This window comes from Microcaecilia unicolor, chromosome 10, assembly GCF_901765095.1.
Source record: "Microcaecilia unicolor chromosome 10, aMicUni1.1, whole genome shotgun sequence".
Lineage (NCBI taxonomy): Eukaryota > Metazoa > Chordata > Amphibia > Gymnophiona > Siphonopidae > Microcaecilia > Microcaecilia unicolor.
This window is the reverse complement of record NC_044040.1, coordinates 169,297,578-169,309,679: the sequence shown is the minus strand read 5'-3', so window position 1 is coordinate 169,309,679 and position 12,102 is coordinate 169,297,578. Positions and strand designations below refer to the sequence as shown.

General features: G+C 42.0%; 1 protein-coding gene across 1 annotated transcript in view; it reads left to right on the top strand.

Annotated features, from left to right (window-relative positions):
* IRS1 (insulin receptor substrate 1) overlaps positions 1-1,928 on the top strand; it is a 166,193-nt gene extending 164,265 nt beyond the window's left edge. Inside the window, exon 2 of the mRNA XM_030216732.1 lies at positions 1,593-1,928. Within this exon, the coding sequence (XP_030072592.1) occupies positions 1,593-1,597 (5 nt within the window). The 3' untranslated portion in view covers positions 1,598-1,928. The remainder of the gene's footprint in view (positions 1-1,592) is intronic.
* Positions 1,929-12,102: the final 10,174 nt, after the last annotated feature.

Genomic DNA, 12,102 nt, shown 5'->3' with positions numbered 1-12,102 from the left:
CATTACTGCCTGCAGCAGGATACCCGACGCGACAGTCGGTTCGGGCAGTCAGTTCTTCAGAACCTGTTTGGGCTTTAGGATCCAACTCCACCCCCCGAGGGCCCTGTTTGTTCTGTTCCAGGCTACACTCTCAGTTAGTTGGTAAATTTTTTAGGTCAATCTCAGTTATGTCCTCGCCGTTGCGAGGCCCAATTGACCAATGTTGTTGTTTTGAGTGAGCCTGGGGGCTAGGGATACCCCATCAGTGAGAACAAGCAGCCTGCTTGTCCTCGGAGAAAGCGAATGCTACATACCTGTAGAAGGTATTCTCCGAGGACAGCAGGCTGATTGTTCTCACAAACCCGCCCGCCTCCCCTTTGGAGTTGTGTCTTCCCTTGAACTGTATTGTCTTGCTACATACTAGACTGGCCGGCTCGAGCCGGTTTCGGGCGGGAAGACGGCCGCGCATGCGCGGTGCGCGCGGGCGCGCGAGGGCTAGCAAAGGACTTTGCTAGTGAAGTTTCCGATTGGAGGGGCTGCCGTGGACGTCACCCATCAGTGAGAACAATCAGTCTGCTGTCCTCGGAGAATACCTTCTACAGGTATGTAGCATTCGCTTTATATGCCTGAGTAGCAAGACATCTATTGACATCTCTTCAGAGAGAGGAACAAAGGGAATAGGCAACAGTCATAGCTCTGTCTCAGTCTGTAGGTCCTGTGCATTATAGTTGTTAAGAGGTGAGCTCTGTGTGAGTTTATATAAATCCACCTTTATTTATTATTTATTAGGATTTATTTACCGCCTTTTTGAAGGAATTCACTCAAGGTGGTGTACAGTAAGAATAGATCAAACATGAGCAGGAGGCAATTAGAGCAGTAAAAATATTCGAACAATACAAAGTATGGCATGGTATACTACTTGCAATGACAACACAATATGTACTAGAACATTATAATTGGTAGTGAAGGGTAAGGCAAAGTTGTAACATATAGATGAGTAAGAAAGTAGGAAGAATTTGAAAGTAAGGTGATTGATTTGAAGAAAGTTGCATGTGAGGTCAGAGAGATGGTTAAATATTATCTCAGCTAGGGTAGGAGTGGATAAACATGTCCTGCTGCAGTATGTGCAGCCCAAGTCAATCCTTGTGTGTGTGAGTGAGACTAACAAGTTAGTTACTTCTTCCGTTAAAGGCTTGGTTGAAGAGCCAAGCTTTCACCTGCTTCCTGAAGTAGAGGTAGTCTTGTGTTAAGCGGAGCCTTTCAGGCAATGCATTCCAGAGTGTGGGGGCTACTCCGGAGAAGGCTCGCTTGCGGGTATCACATCGTGTAATGTCTTTTGGAGAGGGTGTAATTAGTTAAAGACCTTGGGAGGACCTTAGTGTCCTTGGCGGTGTGTGGAGGATCATCCTATTCTTCAGATACTCGGGGCCATTTCCTTTCAGGGCCTTGAAGATCAGACATAGAGTTTTAAATTTAGCCCTGTATTGTACTGGTAGCCAATGAAGTTTTTATGTTGCCTGAAAATTAGAATCGTTATGTAATTTTAAGCAATTTTTTTCTGAATCTTGCTAACCTTTTTTATTTTTGTTTGTTTGTTTCTTTTTACATTTCAGAATGATGACTCTACAACCTCAACAAAATACCGCTATGAACTCATGCATCTCTGGACTCTCTTTTTCGTACAGCACGACTATGACCTCACATCTTCCTCAGTAGATGGTACGATGTATCGGGCTCAGTTCTGTTTACTTGACGCACAGACCTCAGGAGTTAGTTGACTGAATTGCACATTCTGGGCTAAATTCTATATATGGCACCTGAAAATTCTGCGCGTAAAAAAATACGCCTGGGCATATTGTCTAAAGCATGCCTCTATTTTATAGAATAGGCTTAAATTTCCGCACAGTATATAGAATAAACCAAGCACCTCTCCATGCGACCAAATTTAGTCACGGCCATGTATGCCATGTTTTACTTGTCGTAAATCCCGATGCCTGAATTAGGCGCAGAGCGGGTGTATTCTATAACAAAGCGCATAGATTTTAGAAAGGCCTACACCCCACCTATGGCCACGCTCCCTTTTCAACTATGCGACTTAGAATCTAAGCGCACCACGTTACACAATACACTTAGCGAGTTGTGCGCATAAATCATAATGCCAATTAGTTCTGATAATTTCTTGTTAACATCCAATTGACAGCGCTGATTAGCTAGTTAACCAATTAAGTTACGCGCACTGTTGTAAAATACGCTTTGATTTCCCTACAGAAATTAAGGCGCGATATATAGAATCCCAGGGTCTGTGTTGTGCCAAGCAAAAAACACTGTGATACCTGAATGAGTCTGTTTCTACCTTTTACCATAAGGACTCAGCAGGTCTCAGTGTACTGGTGATATTCCCACCAACATCTCATGGTGAGAATGGATAGTACTAGCACATTTTACACAAAGCATTCAACTTCATTTGCTGCTGAAAAAAAAAAAAAGAAACAATACACATCATTGTTGTAAATTATTGCGTACAAAGCTGTTAATAATGTTGGCTGGAGAGTATTAAATATTTAACATAGGGGTTTTTTTTAATTTCTACATGTACTTTTTCTAATTAAAAAAATGACTTTGCTACAGCACATCTTTGTTGATGTGGAACTGAGGTATACTATGTTCTGTTGTAAACAGAGTGGGAAATTTGTTTAAAAAGGCTAATGAGAATAGAGTAGTAATACTATTCTTGTTTTAAGATTGTAATTCAGAAAAATAATACAATATAGGCCTGTAAGGCCTTGCTTGTTCAGCCCTATTTACTGATAATTGTCACTCGTAACAATCTTGACCTTGAAGTGAGCTCTTTCCAACAAACAATTTTTATTACCTCTTCTGTAAGGTGATAGGCTCCATTCACTAAACTGAAGATAAACTTACTGTGTATGGTACTCACGTCAACAACTTGAACTTGTCATTTGCCCAGGAACATGAAATGGAAAAGAAAAAAAAAAAACCAACCCAAAATCAAAGTCTTCCATTGTAAATATTGTAAAAATAAACAAACAAGGAAAAAAAAAAGTGAAACTTGGATAAATTCTTCAAATCAGAACTCTCCCTGGAATGAGCAATGTGGATGTTTGTAAATTCTGGAAATCTTTATATACGTAATAAACTAGAGACTGTTTACCTTTTTTTTTCTGATAAGATGGTGGCAGTTGTCTTTTCTGTGTTTGTTTTTTGCAGGTTGGGTTTTTGAATGCATAGATATGTGGGGTTTTAGCTTTCTGTATCTGAGCCAAAATTTCCTTTTATAACTTTAACTCTTGCCTATTCTTCACATTGAAGTATTTGTGTTTCCACTCAGCTCGAGGGAATATGAAGATTTGGCCACACTCACCAGAGAAAGATACATGCATCTCTCTGGGACTGGAGCTTTGCTTGTTTAGAACTTCTTCTGGTTGATTTCAAAGTGATTTAACCAGCCAGAAATGGCTCCTGGCTGGTTAAATCTCCTGTTTGGGGGCTAAGTGGTCATTTTCAGCAGCACCTACCCAGTTAGTGCTATTCAAAATGTCTTCGTAGCACCTAACTGAAAACCAGCTATTTTGGGGGCACTCCAGAGGTGGAGTCAACACTTGGCCAGATACTTGCTAATATTCAGGAGTGGAGGAGTGGCCTAGTGGTTAAAGCACTGATCTTGACAACTAGAAGTGGCCAGTTCAAATCCCACTGCAGCTTCTTATGATTTGAGCAAGTCACAACCCTCCATTGCCTCAGATACAAACTTAGATTGTGAGTCCTCCAGGGACACAGAAAATACCCAGGGTACCTGAATGTAACTCACCTTGAACTACTGCTGAAAAAGTGTGAGCAAAATAAATGTAATAGGACTCAATTTATGCGATTCTGTCCTTATGCAGTGCCTCATAGCCGGTTAAGTGCTGAATATTACACTTAGGGGCCATTTTATTAAGCTGCAGTAAAAGGGGGCCCTGCACTAGCAGCAGCCATTTTATGCCACGCACTGAAGCCCTTATTTCAGCAGTAGGTAAAAAGGCTGAAGAAAGATATGGCCACGCAGTAAGATTAGACTTACCATGTGGCCATAGGTGGGGGGGGGGGGGGGAGCACTTACCGCCACCCATTGAGGTGGTGGGAAGGGCTCCCATGCTAACCCAGCGGTAACTGCTGCAATAAAAAAAACAGTGACCTACTTTCCCTAGTGCTGGAAATGCCATGCGCTGGGGGTGGAGCTACCACCAGCGCCTTCAATGAGCCGGTGGTAGTTATGGATTACCATACCGTAAGCCAGCGGTGGGCTTACCACTGCTTAGTAAAAGGGCCCCTTAACCAGCTATGCTTTAGCCAGCTCTGCAAACCTGGAAATTCAACGTTGATGCCCAGATGTGGCCCAGCATTGAATTTCCTGACATGATGTTGAGCACCTCCAGCTGAATATTGGATCCCCTGTGTCTGTCCTCGAGGCTAATGTAGTTGCATCTATGGTTTACATGATATCAATAGTGCTGCATCCATGGGTTTTGGGTAATGGGAGTGACTTAGTAGAAACAAAAATCTCAAGAACTGTAAACAGTCACGTTTCTTTATGAATGAATTATCAAACAAATAGAAAAACAGAACTCAGTAGGCAGTCCATGATATGGTTTGTCTAGAAATGTTTTCATTGAAGAAGTTACAGATACAGCTACATTTTCTGTACATGCAGACTAAAATTTAGCCAACATTATTTGTTCACTTGCAAATAGAACTATCTATATACGCGATAAGTTTTGAAGTATAGGTATTTTGTCATATTCCATGTGTAAATAAACATTCATTTTCTCAGTTCTCAGGCAGTTATCATCCTATTGTCAGATGTACATAAAAATTATATGGTGGAAACATCTGTCATATTGATTGTCAGCAGACACTAAATCATTTACTGTACTCTGTATTAGAGGGCTTCTAAGTAACCAGTAGTAATTCTTTTCTGCCTTGAATTTTAAGATCTTGCTTATTTGGTTTTGTATTTATTGAATACCAAAAGTTGAAGAGCCCCTCAAGAGGAAGCTTGTACAATGTAAATACTAACTATAGAATATTTGAACCTATAAATGATAAATCCCAAGCATTAACAAAGAACTGAGCTATTTTGATTTGCATTGTGACGTACCATTACTTAGAATTGCATATGCTTGTAATCAAACATAATATGGTATTTCATTATTGTTATTAATATGCAGTCCAAAAAACAAAACAAACAAACAAAAAATTCCACAAAAGTCCAATAGGAGACACAACAAGAGTGGGAATGACCAGACAGATGCCCCAGGAACAATTTCTCCAAGTCTTGTCAGATGAATTACATTAAAACAAATAGCATGTGATGTCTATTGAACAGCAGATGCTAGCTACACAGGCCGTGTTTCAGCTATCAAGCCTTCATCAGGGGTCCTGTATCACATTGCACAGTATCAAACCAAGATATTGGTTGATGCAACAACGTGTGTTGTAAGAAACCTGCCATATCATCGTGACTTGAACCCTCCAACAAAAGGACATCCAGCAATAAATGTGAAAGGATGCATATGCATCTAGATTAACATGCAGTTATTCAAAAGTCAATGTTATTAATGCAGAACACAGTTTGGAAATAGATTTTAATGTGGCTAGAAACCTATGGAAGCAATTCATAAAACTTCAGAGAAAATAATTTGATCCTGCCTCATTTTCCCCCTACAATTTATTTGCAATAAAGCTGCATACATTTTCTGGCCTTCCATGTGAAAGAGGCCTACAAAGTTGAAATCAGTTAATACAAATGGAGTGGGCAGCTAAAGAGCAGGCTAAACTCGACTAGTGAAAGCAGATGAAATGGACTGGTGTGATGCTAGTAGCTTGCACCCAGCAGCATTAGAGGCTTTCTACGCTCATGCTTGATTAGCTGCCAAGCTGACAATTTATACCACAGAGCTGTAAACAAGTGCTGAGCCTTACCGGGCTAAGCCTTCATTGGGCTTCCTAGCAGGTCAAATGTCAAGCTTTCTCAGAGAGTGCTTGTTTCTGAAATGTTAAACGGTCCTAGTGAGAGGGACAGGTTGAGAGCTGGAAGGAAAGCAATGTCCTTTTCTGTAGGAAACAATATTGCTCAATTTCTTTTGCAGGGTTAACACATTTTATTGGAAAGGAATCAACTTTGCCTTGAAAATAGCATTTCCTGAAGGCAGTTCGTTATGTATGCGTCTGTTCTCTTTTCTTTTTTTTTTTCAAGAGGGCAATATTAAAACTGAATTCAAATGGTCAACAAAATCAGTTTTACATAGTCATACCTAGGGGTCGTTTTACTAAGGTGTGCTGAAAAATGGCCTGCGTTAGTGTAGGCCCGCACAGATCCATTTTTCAGCGCGCCTGCAAAAAATGCCTTTTTTTAAAAATTTTGCTGAAAATGGACGTGTGGCAAAATAAACATTGCCGCACATCCATTTTGGGTCTGAGACCTTACCACCAGCCATTGACTTAACAGTAAGGTCTCTCACTGTGCAGTAATTGCCTATGTGCGTCGTCAGAGTTACCGCTCGATTTTCACCATGCACCAGAAAATAAAATATATTTTTTGGAACGCATAGCGAACGCGTGTAAAAAATGAAATTACCACACGGGCCACATGGTAGCCGGGCGGTAGCTCCAAATTGGCGTATGTTGGGTGCGCGTAGGCACCTACGCGGCTTAGTAAAAGGGCCCCTTTATGTCTTAGTTTATGCCTGCCTCTGGCCATTATTAGTAGGTAGTACTGCATGCTGCCTGAATACTGCACGAGACTACATACAAATGACTTAAAAAGCTCAGTGAATTTTTGTGGGAATAGAACCTGAAGTTTTATTCCACTTACAATACAGATACCTGTAAGAAATTAAGTTATGGGAAAAATATGCAGTGTTAGTTGATAATACTGTGAACTATGCTATTAATTGCAGTGCTGTTGTTCACCTTTCTTCATTCTCAAAGGTTGAATTGTTCTAGTTTGGCTGGTTTGGCTTTGGAGAACAAGACAGGATGAGGTATATGTGCCCTTTAACAAGCTTGAATTGACCTCCAGGTGTTTCATTGTTCTTGATGCCAAGATTTAAGTGCCCCAATGCCATGCACTTAGCACCAATTCTGTAACGGTATCTGGGCACCAAGATTCTGTTATAGAATACAAGCATAAGTTGGCATTGGTAGGCACCAAGAGTTAAAGCTAAGTCAATGACAGTCATAACTATTGGTGCTTAAGTATGCTCTGAAGTGCGCATAACTTAAAGACACGCCTATGACCCATCCACTCTCAGTTGATGTGTGCACCACCTCAGACTTACATACTAACTCCCCAATTCTATAAAAGTCATCAAAAATTGTGCGCACAAATTTGGGCATGTTCCCAATTTGCATATATAATTTAATTGAATAATGAGCCAATTAATGCCAATAATTGGCTTTTAAACAAGCAATTATTGACAATAATTAGATTTAATTGGCATTTACACGTGTAAATTTAAGTGTGGAATCCACACCTAAAATTTATGTGCAGTCTGAAAAAGGGGGCACGGAAATGGGAGGATTATAGGTGTAACAGGGGTGTGCCTAAAATGAATACGCATTATTATAGAATAAAGGGAATACGTGCATAATTCGAGGCATACATTTGGCAGCACATTTCAGTTGATGCAAATGGCCATGCCTAAAGTTAGGCATGATTCCTGGGTGCTTTTCTATAAACTGTGCCTAAGTTTAAATGCAGCATAGTGCTTTTTTTCTGCGCCGTTTTTTTTTTTTTGGTGCCCTATATAGGATCTAGCGCTAAGTGATTTTGTAGTGTATGTTATAGAATAGCACCTAGAACTTATATGTATAAATGCCAAATTGAGGTGCCAATCATGGGCATAAACACTACTATTCTGTAACTTACACGCACAATTGGTGCCTGTCTTTAGGTGCCAATTTATAGATTTGCCCTTTTGTGCTGTAAGCATCCCTGCCTTTGGGTTGTGCCCAGACACACATGCAAATATAAAATATGTGTAATTATTACAATATATAGGAGGATCTGGATGTATGGTGGCTTGGATTTTCTGTTAATCATCCTGAAAAATCCCTTTATTTCTGGTAAGTAGTAAGTACAGAATTTTTACTTTTCCATCGCCTCTCTGTAGCGACCTGCCAAAGCTGCCGCCGAAACTGTCTGAAAGTTTTCGACTGAAACTGCACCCAAAACTCATCACCTAATTTTGGCTGAAATCAAAAACTCAAGTTGCAGCGCCGTCCACTTTCTAGTGCGCCACAGTAAAAGGACCCCATAGTCATTATTGGCCGAATATGAACATGGCACTGTCATGTCATGGCTTGCAGTCTGGTAGATGCAGCAGTGGGCTTCACCATTTTGGGGCATTGCTTTTTGGTGTTCAGTTTCAGGGGTGGGAGAGGGGAGGGTAAGTCAAGTTAACTTTTGTAGGCATGAAACTAAGATGTTTGAGTCTGCAGCCTGACACCAATTGATTTGTACAGCAGGCTTGGTACAGCAGATCTTTTCCCAGCTTGTTGAAATTGTTGAATAAAAACCATCAGAGAAAAACTGGAACAATTTTTGCACTGGACCGAAATTTGATGTGTCCACCCCACCTCTTTGCTATGAGCCTTAAGTATAGAAAAGTACATGAGATAAGAGGGCCCATTATGTTAATGTATTTGAACTTTTATGGACGTGGAGGGGCATTTTCGATATGACGTCTAAGTTGGACTGTAGATGTTTTGCGCTAAATGTCTAAAATCTGAATAGAAAATATAGCCATTTTCATAACTGCAAAATGTCTTAAAAAAAAATACTGTTTGTAACAAGTGAAAAACGTAGCAAATCAAGCCATTGGGATGTAGGAGGGGCCAGCATTTTTAGCAGACTGGTCCCCCAGCCATCCCAGGAGAGCAATGGAACATCCTAGGGGACACTGCTGTGGACTTCATGTAAACGCTGCCAGGTACATGTCTCATCGTTGCTCGCTTATCTTGTCTGCTGAGCCCTCCAAAACCCACTACCCCAAACTGTACACCACTACAGTAGCCCTTATGGGTGAAGGGGACACTTACATGTGGGTACAGTGGGTTTCTGGTGAGTTTTGGAGGGCTCACAGTTTCCACCACAAGTGTAACAGGTAGGATGAAGTCCACCTGTCTACAGTGCACTGCACCCACCACTACACTACTCCAGGGACCTGCATGCTGTTCTAATGAACCTGGCTATAACATCTGAGGCTGTCACAGAGGCTATTGAGTTCTATTTTTATTCACATATTTTTGGGGTGGGAGGGGAGTCAGTGACCACAAGATGAATAAGGGGGGGGGGTCATCCCTGATTCCCTCCAGTGGTCATTTAGGGCACCTTTTGGTTTAGATCAAAATGTTGAAGTTTTCGCCCTTGACATTTTCATTTTGTTCCATTATATCTGTAAAACATCCAAGTGTTAGGCAGGCCCTAAGCCCGCCTTCAAAACGCTCCCAACACTCCCCCTTGTGATTTAGACACATTTCAGATTAAATGCATAGATAAACGTCTGCAAAATAGGTTACAAAAATACCAGTTTGGACATTTTGAGAAGAATCTGTCCAAATGGTGCTTTTTGACACCTTTTGGACATTTTTCTCTTTCAAAAATGATCCCCATTGTTTTCTTCTTTCCTTTAAGAGAAGCCACACCTTCTAACCTCTGTGTTCTCTGCAGTATTTTATATTAGGGCTTCATTTTGATTAAAATTTTCAATCGCAATTTAATTGCGAGATTAAAGGCGGAGCATGGACAGCAGTCCATTGGGGGGGCACAGGAGGGGAACACACGTTTCCCCCCCCCCCCTCACATATTAGACGTCATACCTTTGCTGGTGGGGATCTCGAAGCCCCGCCAGTCAAAAGAAATCCGCTGCCAAAGCAGTCCCCTTTCTGCTTGTGCTGCCTCAGGGGCGAGGAAATCAGTGGGGTTCCTCCAGCCGCCAATGCCAGAACTCTCCAAACATGCTTAGTTCATACACAATCTGAGCATGCTTGGGGAGTGCAAGCGTTGGTGGCTGGAGGAACCCCACAGACTTCCTTGCTCCTGAGGCAGTACGAGGAGGAAGGGGGTGACTCAGGCAGCAGATTTCTTTCGCTAGCAGGGCTTGAGCTACCCCACTAGCCACTGCAGCTTTGGAGGGGGGACCTATGCCCAAAGGAGGGAGCCAGGTCTCTAAGGCCCCTACCCTACCCTGTGGCTTGCTCGTTGTAGTAAAACTGCAGTGCTGGAGACCAGCACTGGATGAAGGCTTCAGCTGGCGGAAGTTGTAGACCCCCACCAGCCAAGGTACGTGCGGTGGTGGTGCTTCAGCTAGCAGGGGTTGGGGACCCCCGCCAGCCAAGATATGTACAGTAGTGGCAGTGGGTGGGGGCGGAGGAGGGGAGCGGCAGCGGGGTTGTGGATCAAAATGTGCCTCCCACTTTGGGCTCTGACCCCCTCCCACCTTCAGGTCTGGCTATGCCTCTGCAATGAGTATATAAAAAGTAATTCAAGAGATTTGTAAAGAACCGATGAAGAAGTGAGCATGTAAATCACAGAGGGTGCTGTATATTGACCCTGTGTGACGCTACTGAGGTTCAAAAAATATATTTAAAAAATAGTTTTGTGTGAATAAGATGTTTAGTTGTTTGGTGGTCCAGTATTTATAGTAGTAGTAGACTGATTAAAGGCCCAGCATCTCCCTTTCTCTCACCTTCAGGTCCAACTGTCTCTCCCTTCCTCTCCTCTACCCCCAGGTGCCCTATCTCTTTCACTTCCCTCTCTCCTAGCCCTCCCCCCCTGAGTCTAACACCTCTGACTTTTTCTTCCCGTCATCCTCTCCACCCCAGGTCTATTATCACTCTCCCTCTCTATTCTCCCTCTACTTCCCTCCCTTCATCCTTCTCTCCCTCAATTTGGCTTCTCTCCTTATTTCCCACTCTCCCTCAAGTCCCCCTCTTCCACCAACTTAATTGGCCAATGAACAGTTAACTATCAGTAATTGAATGCTAACCAGTTATTGATGTTAAATTGGCACCAATTAAGATTTGTGCATGCATTTGTCTGTGCACTCTTCTATAATGCTGGGCACATAAATCCCATAGCGTGCAACCCAAAATTGAGCATGTCACAGATGGGTCAGGGGTATTCCAAAAAGTTGCACACAGTGTTATACAATAATGGGTCAGGGCACACAACTTGGGCACCAGGAATTATGCCAGCTTTTAGCAGAAGTAAGTGTGATGCCAAGAGAATCAGCTTAGCACCAATCTTTGGAGTAGTGGAGGAGAAGTCTATTTATTTGTTTATTTATTTGTTGCATTTGTATCCCATATTATCCCACCTCTTTGCAGTCTAGTGGTTAGTGCAGCAGACTTTGATCCTGGGAAACTGGGTTCAAGTCCCACTGTAGCTCCTTGTGACTCTGGGCAAGTCACTTAACTCTCCATTGTCCAAGGTACAAAATAAGTACCTGAATATATGTAAACTGCTTTGAATGTAGTTAAAAAAAACCACAGAAAGGCAGTATATTAAGTCCCATTCCCTTTCCCTTTCTGATGCCCACTCGAGCACTATTTATAGAATTCCCTCCTGCTTGCTTGGTGATGTGCAGCGGCGTAGCTAGGGTAGTTGACACCCGGGGCCGGTCATTTTTTAACACCCCCCCAAATCCAGTACTAGGCATACCGAGAATACAAAACACTCAGGACCTATAGAGCAATTCTACCATACCATAAGCAGTAATTTGTACGAGTCACACAAGGAAAAGGAAAGCATCTTAAACACTACAGTGAGCACTAGAACATCAATTCACCTATTGTAAAACGAAAACAGATTTGTACAGATCGTCGATCCTGCACAGTCAATGCCAACTGAAAGCCATGTCTTTTTCACAAACACAGATACACCCTAAGCCACTATAGAATAAGTAATCATAAACTTTCTATTTAGACAAAAATTAAACTGAACCCCCGATGCCAGACTCTGCATACAATGCAACACCACAGAAACAGAAAATGTCCCCTAGTACTGTGCAAAATATAAAGACAGCAGATGTAAATTTGAAAAAACTAACAAATACCAAT